The 20,716-nt window shown below is 31.8% G+C and overlaps 3 protein-coding genes across 5 annotated transcripts in view; 1 reads left to right on the forward strand and 2 right to left on the reverse strand.

The window, feature by feature from the left end:
* LOC140445588 (protein phosphatase 1 regulatory subunit 36-like) overlaps positions 1-2,099 on the reverse strand; it is a 41,603-nt gene extending 39,504 nt beyond the window's left edge. For both annotated transcript variants that reach the window (XM_072537762.1, XM_072537761.1), the window contains exon 1: positions 1,960-2,099. In XM_072537762.1, coding sequence (XP_072393863.1) covers positions 1,960-2,036 — 77 coding nt within the window. In that variant the 5' untranslated portion in view covers positions 2,037-2,099. The remainder of the gene's footprint in view (positions 1-1,959) is intronic.
* On the reverse strand, positions 2,075-9,894 carry Arv1 (ACAT-related protein required for viability 1). Its single transcript, XM_072537763.1, has 4 exons — positions 9,690-9,894; positions 9,518-9,637; positions 8,398-8,800; positions 2,075-2,232 (listed from the first exon to the last, which is right to left on the reverse strand). The coding sequence occupies exons 1-4, from the start codon at positions 9,789-9,791 to the stop codon at positions 2,129-2,131; spliced, it is 729 nt and encodes a 242-aa protein (XP_072393864.1). The 5' UTR covers positions 9,792-9,894; the 3' UTR covers positions 2,075-2,128.
* A 291-nt stretch (positions 9,895-10,185) lies between these two features.
* mrn (general transcription factor IIH subunit 4 marionette) lies at positions 10,186-19,454 on the forward strand. Of its 2 annotated transcripts, XM_072537766.1 has the most exons (3): positions 10,186-10,774; positions 11,272-12,235; positions 19,205-19,454. In XM_072537766.1, the coding sequence occupies exons 1-2, from the start codon at positions 10,312-10,314 to the stop codon at positions 12,231-12,233; spliced, it is 1,425 nt and encodes a 474-aa protein (XP_072393867.1). In that variant the 5' UTR covers positions 10,186-10,311; the 3' UTR covers positions 12,234-12,235; positions 19,205-19,454. The 2 variants fall into 2 exon arrangements, with proteins under 2 accessions (XP_072393867.1, XP_072393866.1); XM_072537765.1 differs by lacking the exon at positions 19,205-19,454 and having other exon boundaries at positions 11,272-12,299.
* Positions 19,455-20,716: the final 1,262 nt, after the last annotated feature.

Raw genomic sequence — 20,716 nt, forward strand, 5'->3', positions numbered from 1 at the left:
AAGCTCTATATAATTGTGCTTTTGGTTGCCATACTGTTTCCAAGTGTAACTTCGAACTATTTGACCTGCAATAATGGAATTCAAGTTTGTGTAATTTGTCGAAAAAATTTGTAAAGTTTTTTATTGCTTCTCCGCATTTAAATTGCTTTTCAACTTGCTTATTATCTGTAACTGTTTATCTGGCCCACTTCTTTATCGCAATTTCTCCAATACAGAGTGTATTTAAAAACATCTTTTTGCATAATCGTATTCGATTATCTTCCGAGTTTAAATAAAACTCGGTCGATGTTTGCCTTCTAGATATTTCCCGTTCTCCCCTTCGTCTCTCTGTAGATTTCACAATTACTAATGTTTTGTTCTCACTCAATTTTTTCTCCAAAAGTTGTCGAATATTTCGTGTCTAGCCTTGTCAGAAATAGAACTACATTTCAATTTTGTCTTGTCGTCCCTACTTAACTTGCAATTGCATCGAGGTTTTATAGTTTTTGCCGCCTTTTCTATATTGTAATTCCATGAATCATTTTCTCTTTTTGTTCCCTGATACTTAAGCCCATTTTCTATATTCTTGTAGTTCTCGTGTTTGCTAAATTTGTTTTTGTCTGTTTTCCTCTTTTTAGACCTTGAACGCTTTGTTGATTCTTTTGGATTCAGTGTACTGTTGTTCAGATCGATTTCTTTACATCCTTCATTACTCATAAATTCTTCAAAACTACTACCTATCTCTTCTTCCATGGTTATAAAGTCCGGGTCTTTGGACGTTTCATTGCCTTGGCAGTTCGTTTTTTGCATGCACGAGATGCCTTCTTCTGATCTTTCTGTGGCATTAGTGACCGTGTGTGTAATATTAAAATCACCCAAATTAATTAGGATGTACAGTTCTTCCTCACAAACATGATTGATAAGCATTTCTTCGGTTTCTCTAGCGTATTTCTCTTAGCGTATCATCAATAATTGGACTGTTATTTGCCTGCATATTGTTTGTTTGCACGGCAATAACATTGTGGATGGTATTTTGTTTAATGGATGAAGCAAAAGCAAGAGTAAAGTTGTCTAAATCAAGCTCTTTAACTTGAAAAGGGTCTTTTTTTTCAGTGTCGTCTAACTTTGATAGAAGGTTAGCTATTTTTGTAACAAAAATAAAATGTGCAGTCTTATTTTCTTTTTACTTTAATATGAAAAAAAAGAAACTAACTTTACACAGATTTTTTTTATTTAACTAGATTCCAACGAAAATCATTCCATACTAAGTACGGAAGCGTTCAAATATTTGAAAAAGAACAATTACCTACTGACTTTTAAAATAGGTATGCATATTATTAAACGCTAAATAGGTACAAATAAAAATTAAAATTGGTTAATAACAGTAAAAAGTAGTCATATTTATTGTGGAAATATTCGTATCTCCGTCTAGTGTTCTCCAAACGTAGTTGGAGAACACAAGTGATTTATATTAGTCATTCTTAAACCTTTTCGATTATTGCATAAATAATAATAAAAAATAGACTTACTTTTCTTATGATATACGAAACAACACGCAGAGTTTAAGCAAAATTGAAGATTTTTATGATAAAGTTCAAGAACAACTACTGACTTGCGTCAACCAATACAAATGGCGGGAGATAAGCATTCTGCTTGTCAACAATTTGATTGAATTTTATGCGTCTATATTCTTTGATATTATTGTATTAAAGGTTCTCCTTTCTTGTGTCCAAGCGTACTTACGTATTTTTTGTATCTCAAAAGTTTGTTAGTGATTTTTAGGTTATATAGTTCGCATGTTTTTATCAGCTCTATTACAAATAAATATTTTCGAATTTTTATAGAATATGAATAAAATATACTTAACACTAAAGACTTGTCTAAAACAAAGAAATTAAAATGGTAAAGTTTTGGGGATAGATAGTTAAATCCAAAAAGCGTCCAAATGATCGTGTCTAAACAGCTGAATGTTTTACTTACCCCATGAATATTAATGTATTATTAAAATGATCCCATATCCAATATCCTATTTTTCCTGACCCTCTTCTGTCTGCCATGGTTCAAAATGGTTTACACAATAAAAACAAACTTCAAGTTCTTTAGAAAAACGTATAATGTCAACTTGACAAACAAAAATATTGATCAAAACTTATGTAATTAATTTAGAGTGTGTTGTATTCATAATGTACATTTTAACAATATGTGATGAAAATATAACAATAAGGCTCCATATTTTCTCAGAATTACTTACAGCTAAAAAGAAAAATGTCTATTCTTAAACTAGAAATCACAATTGAGCAATAGTATAAGCTGGCAATAACATACTTTTTGACATGAGTTCACGAAATAATTAGGAAAACTTTTTAATTTTAATGTAATTAATTTATAGTAGTAGTTTACAGGAAATGAGGTGGACTAGCTCAGGTATTTTGGAAAAAATAACTGCAATATTTACTACAGTGGACATCTTGCCCATCACCAATTTGGTACCGGATCTATTGTAAGCAGCAAGGTCAAACATAGTGTAATAGATTTCAAAGCTGTTGATCCTAGGATATGTCGAATAAGACTTAAAGGGAAGTTCGCTAATATTAGCATTATTAGCATCATTGCTCCAACGGAAGAAAAACAGGATGATGACAAAGACATTTTCTATGAGGCACTAGACCGAGAGTACGATGAGTGCCCAAAAAATGACATCAAAATAATAGCAGGAGACTTTAATGTCAAAATCGGAAGAGAATATATTTTGCGATGTCTAGGAACATGGTAATAGCTGGGACACGATTTCCTTATAAAAATATACATAAGGGAACTTGAAAATCTCCTGATAATGAAACGATTAACCAAATAAATCAGCACATACGCAGATTCTAGAAATGTCACTAGAATATAACATAGTTACACACCATCTCTTCGTTGACTTCAAAGCAGAATGTGACAGCGTGAAATTAACTGCATTATATAATGCAATGATAGACTTTGGGATCCCACCTAACTTAGTTAAGTTGACCCAACTAACAATGCAAAACGTAAGATCATGCGTTAGAATTGAAGGAGAAAATTCTACGTTTTTTGACATTAATAATGGTCAGGCAAAGGCAAAAGGCAATCAGACAATTAAATATTAGAATGAATGGAACTATTTTTAATAGATCGACGCAAATTCTCGCACGCTGACGATATGTGGGCAGAAGTATGAGAGACATGGTGCAGTGTTTTTCAAGGCTTGCGGACGTGGCAAGTGAATTAGGACTTGTGGTGGTAAACGAGGAAAAAACCAAATATATGTTGGTTTCTAAAAACCCCCGAAATATCCAACAGAGAATTCAAATTAACAACTATACAACATAATGACGGTATTAGATTTTTGTTTCGATACAGGGCAGCAGCAAGGTGCTTATACGTATTTCGACCTCTTTAGTTCTCCTCAGAGCGGTATAGCCACTGCTCTGAATCAAAACAAAATCTATCCCGTCGTAGAACAATAGTTATCAAAATAACCATTTACGGACGTAACTACGCCATCTAATATCAAAAAGAGAAATCATACGATTTCTACCTGGCGAAACCGAATTTAAATTTTGACCACTGTACCTTCTAAAACTTGCAAAGCAAACAGCTTGATAAATTACTCGTCAAGGGAATCTAAAAATTGCATTCCACCTGCCGTTTATCATAGTCAAAATTCGTAGTGAATTCAGCTTTGAGGATACCTAAAAAGGTCGAAATACGTATAAGCGGCTTGCCGCTGCCCTGTATGGAAACAAAAATCTAATACCGTCATTATGTTTTATTTCTTTATTCCGTTTGGAGTACCAGAAACTGAATTCACTACGAATTTTGACCATGATGAACGGCAGGTGGAATGCAATTTTTAGATTAACTTGCCGAGTAATTTATCAAGCTGTTTGCTTTGCAAGTTTTAGAAGGCACAGTGGTAAAAATTTGAATTCGGTTTCGCCAGGTAGAAATCCTATGATTTCTCTTTTGATCGCTAGTAAACGCAACAAACATGACAAGCGACGAAATAAAAAGACGCATAGCAATAGCAAACAGAACAGAAAGATTTCTGGGGTCGTCAATTAAAATGGGCTATGGTATCAAAGATACAACTTTGAACTATATCAGTTATACACCGATACAGATATTGTGAAATTGGTTAAAGTACAGAGACTTAGATGGGCTGGACACATTGCTAGGATGTCAGATCACGAATACACGAAGAAATTAACATTTTCAAAACCAGAGGACACAAGAAGCAGAGGACGATCACAAAGGAGATGGATTGATTATGTGGAAGAAGACCTATAGATTCTAAAGGTCAGAAGATGGATGGAAGTTGCCAGGAATCGACAGGACTGACGACTTCTTTGTGAACCAAGATCCACAACGGATTGTCGAGCCACTTATGATGATGATGAATTTATAATAGTCCATTAAACTAAATAATAGCGGTTTTATATACTTTAGAATGTTGAAAAAGTTGTTAAATAAATAAATCAACTTTGTAAATTGATGACTGTAAAAAAATCGTAAAATAAAAAAAATAATAAATAAATAATACAGAGCAATATTATAGAGGGTTTTGCAACGAATCATTTTCACTACAAATTTGTATAATTTTATTAATTTTTCTGGGTTTTACAGCGCTCCGAAGTTGGCCCGATTCTTGGTTACTCGTAAGAATACGATAAAAACGAACCATTAGACGTATGTGTCTATTATATATACATTCCATTTCACGATGCGACACAACATTAGTAGCTTACAAGTTCGGCAAACTTAAATTCATCAAAATTTTATAGAGAAATCCTGAGTTAGCTAGCGGAACAGCATTATTTCTCAGTGAGAAAGCCGAGCCATCTTTCCTCACTGTCGTTGGCGAACGTTTTTTCGTCTCTTTATAGAAATAAAGATAATTCTCTAACAGCATGAGATACAAACGATTCGCCAAGACAGTGACCAAAATTACATTTAACTTATCATCGCTTCTATCAACACAAGATGCAGCTCGTTTCCACAGTGTTAAAGTTTATCGCCAGAAAACACTGCGATCCTGAAGATTGGAGCTGGAAAAAGCATGGAAAAATTTGGATATTAATCAAAACTTTCAAAACTCCAGCACCCCCCGAACTTGTGAAATTAATTTTCTGTAGATGCAAGGGAAACTGTGAAGGTATGTGTGGTTGTCGACAAGTAAGCCTCAAATGCTCTGCAGTATGCCTCAACTGTTCTGATAAAACCTACAGTAACATTATGAAGATATTAAAATTATCGAAAAATTCGAAGATGAATTACCCACAATGACGCCAATTCTAACTTCCGTTCTTTCGCAAACATTCACCTTCGATACTGAATTAGATCCCGAACCGCAGCCTAGACCATCAAAGAAAATGAAAAACAATAGCAGGAAAACAAATTTTTAAATATATAATTAAACAACTTATTAAATATATAATTATGCTCAATATTATCTCGCGTCGAAATTTTCAGTGAATTAGGCATAATGGGGATACCACTTAAAAAACGCGCCTCCAGACTCTACCTTATAGGTGGTTGGAAAAAAGGTCGATAATAAACTAATAATACCATAGCAAGAATGCATGACTCACGATGGACGAGCAAAATTACACATTGAAGGCCAAGAGCAGACAAACGTAGTAGAGGAAGACCACCTACACGTTGGGCTGACGACATCAGGCGTATCACGAAAAATTGACAACAAAGAGCACAAAATCGCAAAGAATGGAGGAATTTAAGGGAGGTCTATGTCCAGTAGTGGACGTGCTAAATGAAGGCTGGATGATGATGATGATGATGATGATGATGAATACCATAGGAATGTTAACAAAATAATATATTATATGAATAAAAAAAATATATAATAAAAAACTAAGCCTAATGGCTCGTTTTTATTGTATTCTTATGAGTATTCAAGTACCCGGTCAACTTGGGAAAGCTATAAAACCCAAAGAAATTAATGAAATTAAACACATTTGTAGTGAAAATTATTAGTTTAAAACCCTGTATAATATTGCACTGATGTCTTTTTATTGTAAAATGAGTAGAAAAAAGTTATAAGGCCCAAAAGAAAATTTGTTCAAAAATTTTTAGTTATTTTTGCTAGAAATAATGTTTTATAAAATTTTCTGTAGGGTGGCTAATTTACAAGATACAACGCGAAAACCCTATGCTCATCTTCTTCCAATATATTGGCCGGGGGACAAGGGTAGCGACCCCATAAACTTGAACTTAAGCTTATACTAACCACCCCACACATCAAAAAAATAAAATTGTGTCTTCTCAAAAATGTAAATCTCAATGTTACTTTTCAATGTACTATAGTGGTACATATTTTTTTATTTGATATTTATATGCAGTGTTCTCAATTACTTATATGTGTTTTTTCGTATGAAACTATAAATAAAAATTTATATAGTTTTGATTGAATTACAACTTACTGATAAAACTTTACTTTTTGCTCGTGATATTTGAGTTTGAGGGGAGCAAATCCAAAGATTTTTCATACAAATTGAGAAATTGAGAGTTATATCTGACTTCTTGTGTTTATACAAAATAAAGTAATTATTAGGCTATAACACTTTTAAGACGCCTGTAAGATCTTTAAAAAAAAATACGTTTTTCGATAAACTTTTCATCTAAATTATTATATCATCATGGTTAGTTTCAATTTATTGACAACACAGTTAATCAGTTATCTCGGATATCGGTTCTTAAAAAGTTTTTTTATGCACTCATAACTCTAAAAATATTGTTTTGATTCTATTGTGGTCATTAGAGTTGTCATAATAAGTTACAGTTTCCACAAATATTTCCAAAATTTTGCTTGTTATAAAAAAAGACAGTAAATCCAATGCTACAATGATTTCCTTAAAATCATGCCTCAATTATATCACTTCTAATTCCGTTTCCAGTATTGCTTTAAAAAAAATAACATAAAGAAGTAGTGGAGTTGGATAGTTCCTGAAATACTGTCAACGAAAACAAGAATTCTTTATTTTCCAATACTCTTATATTCCAGGAATTTTCTTATTTATATATTTTTTTGAAATCACACCAACGGTATACAGCTTGATATAGCCAATAAGTTATTAAAAAATATGCATACTTTTGAACTTTATATTGCACTTTTTTGTATAACAAGGTGAGCTACTGAGCATAACAATGTATTGTAATGAAGTAACTACACTTAATGTAACATATATGTATGATGAATAATTAACAGTTGATACATTTTTATTATTTACAAAAAGTTTTTCATAGATTTTGTATGTGTATAAAAAAAGTTGTTTTACTTTTATATTAGTCATAAACTGTATAGAACATAATACAAGCAAGAGGCGAACCCCCCAAAAAAATTACCTTGACCTAAACTCATTGGCAACTTGGTAATTTTTTTTTAATAAAATATTAAATTTAATTAATTAAATATTAAATAAAACTTTTTTAAATAAAACTTTTTCATTGGGGTAAGAGAATATGTAAAAACACAAGAAAAAAAAATTTGATTTTATAATTTTAATAAAATTTTATATTTAACTTGCAATATCTCAGCTCCGTTTAATATTTTGATTTCTAATTTTGACAAAATATACTATTGGCATTTTCGCAAAAAACGAGTGTCTTGTAATTTTGATTACAAACAAAATGGCGATTTTTTGAAAAAAGATATGGTATTCGTCATATTTTTTTCTAATTTCTCTATTTTATTTTGCAATTAAAATGTCTCACTTTATATAATTTTAATTTTTAATTCCTTTTGAAACTTTTTGGCATAGGTTTGTTGGGCCATTTTAATGTAAACAAGAAAACTTGAGTACTTAGGACATGTGATGAGAGGGCAAAATAACGCATTATTACAACTTATTATGCAAAGCAAAATCCGAGGAAAGCGAAATGTGGGAAGACGAAGAATATCCTGGCTTAAGAACTTAAGGGAATGGTTTGAATGCAGTAGTGCAGAACTTTTTAGAGCGGCAGTCAACAGAGTCTGCATAGCCATGATGATTTCCAACCTTCGATAGAAGATGGAACTTAAAGAAGAATGTAAACAATTTCCAACCAATTGCATGTCTTGGTAATCACTTGACTAAATAAAAACTGTCTAGATGTTGATTACTTAATAAGATATCTTTTGGAGATCCTGCTATGCTATAGCTTTTGGTTGTTTATTGGTACACATCCTCTTTGTGGTTCAACAGATTTAACATTTCTTCATATATCTTCTGTTTGCTTTGACGATATTATACATTTTCAGCAAATAGTAGCAAAAAGTAAAGACCTTTCATTTGATTAATTTAGCAATTCACAAACTAGAAACCATTGAGAAAACACTGCCTATTTTGTAGTTACAAGTCATAACCAGTTTATAACAAATACATTTTAATAACTTACCTCTATGAGCCAAGAGCTGTGAAAGTGTAGTGTATAGTGATACAAATAAAATATGAAATTCATTGATATAAGTATCCCATATTAAAGACGGTAATATTAAAAAGGTAGCACTACTGGAGAGACACACAGATTTGCAAATTGTGGTAAAGTTAATGATGTCCCTTGTTCGTAAATACGAATAAATTATTGACAGGCTATAATTTACTCCTAAATAACTTATAAAGCCTAAAATTGTATTAAGGCTCATTTCATAGAACTTTATATCATCTAGGTAAATATCAGCTTCATCAAAAGAAGTGATGTTAGATATTTCTTTATGTCTTTCTAGTGGAAATTCTTTGGTTAATATCCAAGTCATATATGTTTCCAACACTATCAGTCCTATAGGCAATTTCCAATAATTCTAAAAATAACATTTATTCATATTAATATTAAATTATTAAAAAATATTCTTATTAAACTTTTTCATACCTATTTGACTTAGTTCACATATATTTAAGGACATTTACCTAATACATGTGATAAGAGGAAAAAATATGAATTATTACATGTAATAAAACAAGAAAAAACTAAAAGGATGAAGTATTACATGAGAAATTTGTGGGAGTGATTCCAATGAAGTTCAATGGAACTATTTAGAGCATTATTACATAAAATAAAAATAGTTGGATGATACTAAATTTCTAGTAGGGGAAGGCACATACAGAAGAATACACATATATGAATTTATCTCTATTTGGGGCAGTATGCAAAGTTCTACAGTTCTTAGGCCAGTCAATTCCAGTATGTCCATTAATGGAGACATTTACTTTGTTCATATTCCATGTTTTATTGTAGAGTAGAAGCTTATATGATAGTGATGATCACTATGATTTCAGTTTTCAGTATATTGTGATGTGATGTTGAATAGTACTTAAAGCTATACAATGATTAAGAGTGAGTTGGTATGTTGGTAAAACTAAACTATAGCGGCTTTCTGATAAATGTCAATAATAGCCTTAATGTTGTCTTGTTTATTGTACACATTGGTTCTGTTTACATATCCTACACCTTTATGCTTCGAATTAAATGATAATGGTATGTAAAGGGATTAAATAAATTTTAAAAATATTGTATTTACCTTAAATTCAGAATTGAGTAAAATATGCCTATAAGCCATTATTCTAAGTAGAAGTAAGTCGATAACTACTATAACAGTATCATATTCCACGTATTTATCAGCAATATTTTTACAATTATCCTACAAATAGCATTGTGAATTTAAAAACAAATATTCTGAATTCGTAACTTACACATTCTGTTAATTTCAACACTGTTTTACTGTATTCTCTATATAAACTTTTGACTTCATTTCCACAGTTTATGCAAAAATATCTTTTATCCATAACGTCCATTTCGAAGAACTTATTAAAATATTGAAATTATAAATTATGTTATAAAGTATGTTAAAAATAAAAAAAATAAACATAAGATTATTGGTTATATCACCGAATCATATTCTTCTTTTTCTTCTAGATCTGTTATATCTACGACGTGGTTTCCAACATATATATTCTGATTCCTTTAAACTTTTTATTAAAATTAAAAGCCACAATTTAAAATTTGATCTATATTATGTTTCGATTATGTTGTATATGGGTAACCGATCTATGATCTATAGGTAAGACTTAACATGGTCTGATTTTGTTTTTTTACTTTAACAACGTATTGTGCCACAATGTGCTGAAGAACGGTTAATATAAAATTACAATTACGTTGTCAAGTTCAAAGTAGAAGAACAGAAGAAGTTAATTCCAAAACCTAACCATAAATTTTCTGTTTTGGTAGGCGGTAGCTGTTTTGTTATGGTTAATCAAAAGTGAAATTATATTATTGTATTTAAATAATTAAATGATTGTGTTATAAATTATAAAGATGGCTGATAATGGGGCTGGTGCCTCAAACCAGCGAAACACCCGTATAAAGCAGTCAAATCTAGAATGTAAAAACCTGTATGATTACTTAAAATCTCGACCCTCAAATGTATTAGAAAAACTTTACAATCACCCTACAATATGTTTAGCGGTTTATAGAGAATTGCCGGACCTAGCAAGACAATATGTCATTAGATTATTATTTGTTGAACAGCCAGTGCCACAAGCAGTTGTAGCTTCTTGGGGTTCCCAAACTTTTTCAAAAGAACATACCTATGCTACCAAAGTTTTAGCGGAACTAACATTATGGCAGGAGGCAGCTATACCTGGTGGTCTTTTAGGTTGGATATTATCTCCAATGTTTAAAAGGAATCTCAAAATTGCATTGCTTGGAGGTGGTAAAGCATGGAGTATGTCTTCAGCATTAGAAGTAGATAGTAAGGCTAGAGATGTTGCTTTTCTAGGTAATTAAATTATTTTTGATTATGATGTTATTGTTTATTGGGTCTTTATTTAGTAGAAAATAATACATATTATTATAACATGCAATAAGGTCAGAGTAGCCTCAAATTATTAAGAACTGAGTACTGTAGCCACACAATATATTATGTGTAAAATTCAGAATAATTGATGTTATAGAATTGAATTTACAGAACCCTGTTTTTCTAATTTTTTGCAAAGGGTTGCAGCTAGTTTATTGCAATCACACCTTATTTTAAAAGTTTCATTTAATATCAATTATTGGCAAATTTTGATAGACATGGTAAACACATAGTATACATGGTTATATAGAAAGACTAAGAAGTCATTTTGTGACCAAGGGAAATACAGATTCATTTTTTTATATACAAATTTTAGTTGGAATTTATTACTCATAGTTCAAACAGAACAACATCTGTTGGGTCAGCTAGTTTAATAGTTAAAGATAATAAAAAATCTAATTCTATTATTATGTTTTTAGATACCTATTCTCAAGAAAGATGGGAATGTGTCTTACACTATATGGTAGGTTCCCAGCAGCAAGAAGGAATATCAGCTGATGCTGTGAGGATTCTTTTGCATGCAGGTTTGATGAAACGTGATGAAGATGATGGAACATTAGTGATAACAAGACAAGGTTTCCAATTTTTGCTTTTGGATAGACAGGCACAAGTCTGGCATTTTTTACTTCAGTATTTAGACACAGTAGAAGAACGTGGTCTTAATTTAGTCGAGTGTCTTACTTTTTTGTTTCAACTTAGCTTTAGTACCTTAGGGAAAGATTACAGTACTGAAGGTATGAGTCCAGGATTGTTGATATTTTTGCAACATCTGAGAGAGTTTGGTTTAGTGTATCAAAGAAAGAGAAAAGCTGGGAGATTTTATCCTACTAGGCTAGCTCTAAATATAACTAGTAGTCAGAATAAAGTTACTGCAGATATTGAAGAAGAACGCCCTAAAGGTTATATAGTAGTAGAAACTAATTACAGAGTATATGCATATACAGATTCTAATCTCCAAGTTGCTCTAATTGCTTTATTTACAGAGCTTATGTATAGGTTTCCAAATTTAGTAGTTGGTGTTATAACAAGAGATTCCATAAGACAAGCTTTAAAAGGAGGAATAACAGCTGATCAGGTTATAGGTTTCTTGAAGCAGCATGCTCACCCTCAAATGTTAGATGCAGAAGCTAAACAACCTCTTCCTCCAACTGTAGTTGATCAAATCAAACTATGGGAATTAGAAAGAAATAGATTAACATATAATGAAGGAGTGTTGTATAGTCAGTTCCTATCTCAAGCAGATTTTAACGTACTCAAAGAGTATACAGAATCAAATGGTGTTTTAATATGGTGCAACAAAGAAAAGAGGACCTTAGTTATTAATAAATCAGCCCATGATGATGTTAAAAAGTTTTGGAAGAGGTATTCAAAAGGAAATTAGATGTAAGAGTAATTTATAGTTAATTTTAATTATGTGTAAAAATAGTCAATACATTTTTACTTTTTAGTTTCAATTTTTTTATTATAAAAATACCTTGAATTAGATTCACAGTTTAGCTGATATTCACCAGAACAGAGTCCACGGAAAACAAATATATAAATAGTATCAAAAATAAATTTTCTAAAAATCTCGCTCTAAAAAGTTGATTGGGACTCCTTCCACTGCCTGTGCCATAGCGTCATTAGATGTTTTACTCATCCAATGTCTCAGATTTTTCTGCCAAGAAATTTGTCATTAACTAGGCCGTCTGTTATGCTGTTATTTTCTTGATTTCTGTAAGGGTCCATGACTACACCATTTATCGTCGGCTGTATGCAATAGTGGTACACAAAAACAGGTAATTTTTCAAAACAGGGGTTTAAAGTTTGTGTGCCAATAATTTTGTCTTATTGGTTTTACTACATGGATTGGAATTTTTGAAAAAAATAAATTTTGGTTTATTTGGAAGAGTGTTAGGTAGCCTTTCATGAATTGTAACACAGACTTTTAAATTCAACCCTTATTTTGAGTTGTGCCATTATTGCACATCAACATTTTGTCTTTTAAGTTAAGGCAAATGCAAGACTGGCATTTGTTTTGTTATTCCTATGAACTGAAATAAAGGTTCAATAAAGAATACTACAAGTTACTTGAATGAGAAAATGTGTTTATTAACAACTATAAGAAGAACGAAATACAAAAGGTGTATATTAATAATAATAGGAAAAGTTATGATTAACAATGCTTTAAATATCTGTAGAAATCAGCTGAATTCTTGTCACACTCTTGTCTTCACAAAGGCTATAATACTAAGGTCTTTTTTCTTCTTTTCATTTATTGGCAGGCTGTCAGTGTAGGCCTTTTCTAGTTCTATACTAGCCATGCTTTCTAAACCTTTTCTTTTTTTTTTTCTTGGTTATCAACTGGTCTGTACTCCTCTTATGCAAATGAAGTTTTAAAATAGTAGTGAGTACCAGAGCTTTTTTTTACACAAATTTCACAAATTGACGCTGTTTCAGTATTTAACTTTTTACAGGGCAAAAAAATCATTATGACATAATCCATGTACTTCGAATGGTTGTTTGCAATGAGCAGTTCGGATAAGCGTAGCGTAATGGGTCGGTAGATAAATAAGCCCGCCTTAATAATAAGCTTTAGTGATATTTCTTTCTATTAAAGAATGACAGCTGTCACTCCCATTTCGAGTATGGCCGACAACTAAATAGCAATAAGTTATAGAATAAATTTTGAGATGGTTTACAGTGTACTGATACAAAATTAGTGAACTGATGAAATTAGTTACTTGTTTTGTCCTTGGTCACCACAATTGTCTGAGTAAAATATGAATTTCAAATCGTCAGAATCGGTTTTTATAGATGTTTGTTCCAAATATACCAGCAAGTACGAACCAATTTCTATGGCACCTTTACTGCCTTCTCCTTTGTGACAAACATAGCTGTGCACATTTCCCAGTTCCTTTTTATGAAATTCACATATAGGGAACTGATATGTTGAGAGCTTAGATTTATAATAGAAAGCAGAAACGTCTCCTTTTGTTGGCGGAAGAGCATCTTGTAGGTCAAAACAAGAAATTTGTGTGTAGCTCCCGGCTGTGTCTTTAGCTCCCGGCATAAGATTTTCTCCTTATGATGGTTATTATAAACATCTTCTAGGTCTATTTGTTCTTCGCTACTCGAATTTTTGTATTTTTCACAATACTGACATTGATTTTACTTTTTTGGGTGAAAAGAATGCATAGTTAGAAATATATAATTAAAAAGTTTACGATATAAACCAATTTTTACAAATTCATCATTGTCTCTTTGGCAATCAGCTTTATAATCATTGTACAGATCTGTCCATGTTTTGGCTCCTTCTATATATTTTGAGGTACCACTTCGACAATAGTGGCTTTACATTGTCGGAATTGAAGAAAGGTGTTTACGAACCTTGTTCATAGTTTCATTACAAAATGTTTTATGCATGCTGTTTACCTCTTTGATCGTAGCTTATAGAGCCACTTTCTGTCTTTCCAATAACAGTTCGAATACATCTATTAGTAACTTGAATGGTGGATATAAAAAAATCTTTTGCACACTCTTTTTTTTCTGATCACGGTTTTCCAAATAAAATGCATGATTATAACCACGGCTTGATGTGTTACCTTTATCTGCATATCGATATGTTGGTTTAATTATAGGCATGGATCTCAGAATATAACTTCGTTGTTAATTTATATTTTCCATTGACCAATATTATTCGAAGATCTGTGTTTTTTCTTGTAACATGAATTTTTTATCACATTTCAGTCTACATGGATTGTAAGATGGACCTAAACTGCGAGCCTGCACAAGATTACCGTTATATATATATATATATATATATATATATATATATATATATATATATATATATATATATATATATATATATATATATATATATATATATATATATATATATATATATGGTGGATCTTCTCCAAGTTTGTACTAGGCGAACTCTTTTTTTTTCCCTTCGGGACTCCACTCTAGGGCAGTCTTTGCGATACTGCAACTATTTTTTCGGAGTGTGTGACCGATCCAACCCCACTTTCTGGACTTAATTTCATTTTGTACCCTCTTTTGTTCGGTCAGGTGTAGCAGATCGTCGTTTCTGATGGTGTTAGGCCAGAATATACGAACAATTCTTCGTAGACATTTGTTAACAAAGACCTGCAGTTTGTCTGTGAGGGTGTTTGTCACTTTCCAGGTTTCACATCCGTAGAGTAGAACAGACATGACATTTGATCGGAATATTCGGATCTTTGTCCTTGTAGTATACTCGCCAGATCTCCAAACAGGGTTGAGCGTGCTGAAAGCTTGTTGAGCTTTTCGTATCCTCATACGAATATCGTCTTCTGTACCTCCGTTTTCTGTTATGACACTTCCAAGATACGTAAAGTTTTCCACATTTTCAATCTGCATATTGTCGATAGTAAATAGCGTGTTGTTCCTTGCATTTATTCTCATGGACTTGGTTTTACTAATATTGATTTTCAAACCTATTTTATTGGCTTCAGTGGAAAGTGTTTCCAATTGGTAAGCCAGATCTTGGAACCTTTGACCTAATAGACAGATATCGTCCGCGTATTCTAGATCGCTTAGGCGTGTGGTTAACGTCCATTGTATCCCTCTTGTGTCGGAGTCTAGTTTGGAGAGAACATAGTCTATAGCTATGTTAAAAAGAAACGGAGAAAGCACGCATCCCTGTCTAACTCCAGTAAGTACGTTGAATTCGTCACTGTTGATCCCATTGTGTGTCACGCTGCATTTCGCATCAGTATATAGCGACTTTATAATAGAAATTATTTTTTGCGGGATGTTTCTTAGCTCTAAAATTTTCCATAGAGCAGCGTGAGACAAGCTATCAAAGGCACGTTCAAAATCAACAAAAACCATGTATAGGGGTGTGTTCCATTCAACCGATTGTTCCATTATTACCCTCACAGTATTAATGTGGTCTATGCAGGAGGATTCTGGCCTAAAGCCTGCTTGATTAGCTCGAAACTCAACCTTGTTTGTTATTCTTTTCAGTATGATGGTCGCAAAAATTTTATTTATGACAGTAAGCAAGGTTATTCCTCTCCAATTTTTGCACAGTGTGAGGTTGCCTTAAGATTACCGTTAACATTGGTGTATTTTTGGCCTGAATTTCTAAGAAACTTTTTGACATTTCTTTTCCAATGGTCCGGACAAGCCTTCCTTTTCCTACTTTTAGGTTTATTAATCGTCACGCCTTCTGGTACTTTAGTCTCCATATTTTTATCAGAGACCTCTGTAAATGTAGGCGATACATCATCATCATCATTCACGTAATGAGGGTCCGCATCAGAACTAAAATGGATTTATTTTTTGTTTAAACCGGTAGATGTAATCAAAAAATCGTCTAAAGTTTTCTACTAAATCGATTACATATTTGGAATTATACATAAATATAATACGATACATTAAAATAATATTAATATTATTATTTACGTTACTTCTGCTCGAGATAGGATTAATTCCCTTCTTTTCTGATAACTCTTTGGATCTGACATTTTTAAAACAATAAATTTATCTCTTTTATTTAATGTGACACAACTCCAAAATTCTCACTTATACAGTTTGAAAATATCTAAAATTGTCTGCTATTCGCTCTGTGCGTGACAGACGCGACATCTACCGCATTCATCTGACAGTTTTGGACCTCCCAATTTGAGGTTAAATATATGTTAAATAGATACGAAATTGACAAATATTAATAATTAGTTTTTTAATTATATTTTTTCAGTTTATGTACAAAATAAATTTATATTAAAAACTGGGTTTCTAAAAATTCATCAACTTTATCTTTTCAACACTAAATTGAAAAGAAAGGGAAAAATCTAGTATTGGCAAATCAAGTTTTTGCACGTGGAAGAGCATGTAATTAAAAACAATAATAGTAAAAATTAGGATATAAAAGCTAAAGTCATCAGGCAGGCTGCAGTTAGCTTGAAGCCTTATGAAATATCATTTAAGGTAAATTATTTAAATTTTTCCTATCTCAATTGCATAAAAATGAAATTATGTGATATTTACTTTTTCATGTTAATAGCACTATTCCATCTTTTTCTTTTCTGTAATTTATATGTAATCTTTGGAAAACTATAAAAACTACACTCACTATTTTTGCTATTATTAGCACAATTAAATACGCAACATGTATTTGCACTCATTTTTGATAAAATTTATACGTAAAAAGATCCAAAAGGTCCAATTTTGTCATATTTCGCCGCTACACACGCTGGCATCGTTTCAAGGTACCCATACCATGGTCACGCACGGAGCGAATAGTGGCACAACTCAAAAGTACTGCAAGAAAAAATTTATCTCTACCGACAATATGTCATAGCGACACTAGTAACGTCCAGCGGACATTTTTGCTATTATTATTGTGCCAGTTTTGCAGGTCATAAATAGTCCTTGTTCAAGCCCTCTTGTGAGGTTAACTCAATTTTGTCAATTTTTGAGTTAAGCCACTATTGCATACAGCCGACGATATGAGACTTGACAATACATATCAGTTAAATATTCTAAGTCTAGCCATTGTATTCATTGTATAAGATAAAGTCCACATTGGAAAGGACAGCTTTCATTCTATATAACATACTTCTGGCATTCTCAATTCGATCACGAATTTCTCTAAAAGTGATCCCAATTCTCATATAAGTTACACCCTAGATATGTGAAGTTTTGGACATTTTCTAGAGTTTTATCGTTTATAAAAAACTAGTAGATTAAATTAGGATTTTTGCTGATTATCATCGTTTTTCTTTTATCAATATTAAAACTCATTCCGAAAAGGCAATTCCCGTTAAAATAGGCAAAATGCTTTCACTTCCAGAACTCAATTTTATTCATTATTTACGTTCTATGCGATTAAGAAATAAGGCTCAGCGCAATTTTAATTTGCCTTCTCCCACCCCCTAGCAACAAAAACTTCAATTTTTCGTTTTTATTTTTTTTAGGTGAGATGGAATCAATTTAATAATTTCAAAAAATTCACACGCATAGTTCAGGTTTTTACAAAACTTGTCTATTTTTTATAAACCTATATGTTGATTGTACATAACCTAAAAATGCATTTTTTTTTTTCGAAAAATCGGTATAGCTGTTTTTTGGAGGTGGCTGCAGGAGCAATTTTTTTTATTTTGCATATTTGAGCAAAAACTTTTTTTTTTATTTTTTCCAGATTTTTCCGTGTTTTGCGTCATTTCCAAAAATCTGAAAAACTGTTTTTGTGGAGGTTTTATAGGATTTTCTCCGTTTTATAGGCTTCAAAATAGATTAAATCAAGGTTTTTCTATTTTTTTATAGGTTATATATATTTTGAATTAAATTAGGTCTTACGACATTCAAAAGTTGGGAGAATCACCTTTAAACGCCCAAAAAAAAAAATTTTTTACGGGTTTTGGCAGGTTTAAACATATTTTTTGACATCGACACAACCTGAATCAATTTTCTCATATTTTTACTTTTTATGTGATTAAAAATAACACTCAGCGTAATTTGTCTATATGTATAGACCAGTAGGTTGAGTGTACATAACTTAAAAACACTTTTTTTATTCGAAAACAGCGTATAACTTATCCCATGAAAAAATCTTGATTTGATCTATTTTGAAGTATATAAAATGGAGAGACTCCCCCAAAACCCCTAAAAAAACATTTTTTCGGAGTTTTGAAGATGGCGTACCATATAGAAAAAGTCTTACTTTTTAATCACATAAAAAGTAAAAAAAAAATAATTAAATTCTGGGAGTAGCGTAAGAGCATTCTGTCTATCTTAACAGGGGTACCCTTTCTGCTAGTCACTTCGATTCGCTTAATTAATTAGACTTTGGAAGCCTTCTTCACTATAAGCAAGAAGAACAGTCTCGTCAGCGTATCAGAAATTATTCATAAATATCTTATTTACCAAAAGATGTCTTCGGTAGGTATTTACCATCACCTCCAAATATTAAACAATAAGGGTGAAAAAACCCAACCCTGTTGAACTTCTTTCTGGATATTTAATTTTCGGAATAATTACTATTATCAACTTTAACTATGAAATTATTGTCAACTTTAAATTTCTTATGATTCTCAGAACATTATCTTGTATACCAAGTGTACTGTGGTTTACTTTATCAAAAGTTTTTTCTGGTTGTTTAGTCTAGAAAGCAGGCAATTATCATCATTTTCGTAATTAGCTCTTTGAATGTACACTTGTATACTGAATCGTGCTTCTGTAATTCCAAGTTTATTTCTAAATCCAATCTGAAATTCTTCCAACTGCAATTCGAGGATTGGATATATTCTATTGTTACGATAAATAATGACGCATAATATCTAAACTGTAAACATCCTTTCTCATTCAAGTCTTTTCTAGATCATACAACAGCCGGCAGAAACCCCAGGTAATAACCGATGGGTCCCCTACGCTAAAAAAACCTGTTTGCATTCGATGGAACTCCGTTCTAATGGAGAAGGTCATCGATCCATCTAGATAACGGATATTTAGTATATATGGGACATTTTATGTAGAGAGTGGCAGTTTTTGAATAACAGTTAGTTTTGAACATCGCGTCGAGTTTCGAATTGTAACGCGTATTGTAATAAATGTAAATAAACTATATAATTATTAGTGTGAAATAAAATTAGTTATATTGTACAAATAAAGACTTTAAATAAACTTGTAAGTGTTATAAATGTAGAACCTTTGATAATAAATAAAGACAATAAATTAGATTAATAAAAATAGTACACTATCCTAAATAATGTATAGAAAGATCTTCAACATATGGCTCATCAAACTTATGGTTCTGTAGTCTAATGAGAGCAGCTAATCATCTGGAAACTTTCCTGTCTGACAAAAAGTTTTGTATAGGTTCGATATAGTCATATTTTAATAGTTTGAGGATTTCTCCATGTATTTTAACAGGACCCGGGGCTTTATTATTTTTTACTCTTTGGATGGCTCTAGCTACTCTTCTTTTGGGCTATAGGGGCTCGCGTCTTCTATTTTAACCTCTTCTTGCAATATTATGATACTGGAATATAATTCTTCTATATATTCCTTCCATCTTTGTACCCTCTCCTCTGTTTTCCATATAGGTTTCCTCCTTTAACTGTTAATATTGAGGATACTTTGTTTTTGAACCCCTGACTGTTTTTTTTAATTTTGTTATGAGTAATGAAAGTATTAAAAAAATAAAATTAGATATCATCTAGATCAGCGAAATAAGATGAAGAGGAGAATCCCAAAGTGTTCTTAAATCAGGACACATATTTCATTTTAACGGAGAATCACTTCAAATGGTGGAGGAGAATTCATTATAAAAAACGCACAGCAAAAACCCGAGGATTGTATACCTCATATTTAAACTAAATGCAAGATATAACTTCAAAGTAATCCAGATATATGGTGCAACTACGGTATTACACAAGTTTCGAAAAAGAGAGACATTGATTCTAATCCAATAGCCGGTTCAATTTACTGGCTAATTTACAATAATTAAAAGCCACAGATATACTTCTTAATTTTATACTACCTCGTTTGATTTATTTCTTCCAAAAACAGTTCTCTCAGAAATAACGCTTGAAGCAACCGACGATTTTAATCAATTTTAAATAAAAATTTTATCAACTCGATGGTAAAAATTCGATATCTTTTGATCAGTGTCCCACCCTTACCTCTTAGGGATATGAAAAATAGATAACAACCTATTCTGAGACCTATAGAATGCACAGGTAAAATTTCAAGTACTAACCGCACCCGACTGCTTGAATCCGGTGATCGAACGAGCACCGGCATATTCAGTGGTATGGCTGTTGTTCAATCTATCAATACTGACATTTATTTTGTTAATCTCAGCTTCCTTTGTTAGTCATAGTATGGCGC

Source organism: Diabrotica undecimpunctata, chromosome 7, assembly GCF_040954645.1.
Source record: "Diabrotica undecimpunctata isolate CICGRU chromosome 7, icDiaUnde3, whole genome shotgun sequence".
Taxonomy (NCBI): domain Eukaryota; kingdom Metazoa; phylum Arthropoda; class Insecta; order Coleoptera; family Chrysomelidae; genus Diabrotica; species Diabrotica undecimpunctata.

Coding starts and splice junctions, on each gene's coding strand:
- Arv1 (XM_072537763.1), bottom strand. CDS start 9,791: ATGGACGTTATGGATAAAAGATATTTTTGCATAAACTGTGGAAATGAA. Junction 9,638..9,689: donor TGTTGAAATTAACAGAATGT/GTAAGTTACGAA, acceptor TGCTATTTGTAG/GATAATTGTAAAAATATTGC. Junction 2,233..8,397: donor ACAGCTCTTGGCTCATAGAG/GTAAGTTATTAA, acceptor TTTTCTTTTTAG/CTGTAAGTAATTCTGAGAAA.
- mrn (XM_072537766.1), top strand. CDS start 10,312: ATGGCTGATAATGGGGCTGGTGCCTCAAACCAGCGAAACACCCGTATA. Junction 10,775..11,271: donor TAGAGATGTTGCTTTTCTAG/GTAATTAAATTA, acceptor TTATGTTTTTAG/ATACCTATTCTCAAGAAAGA.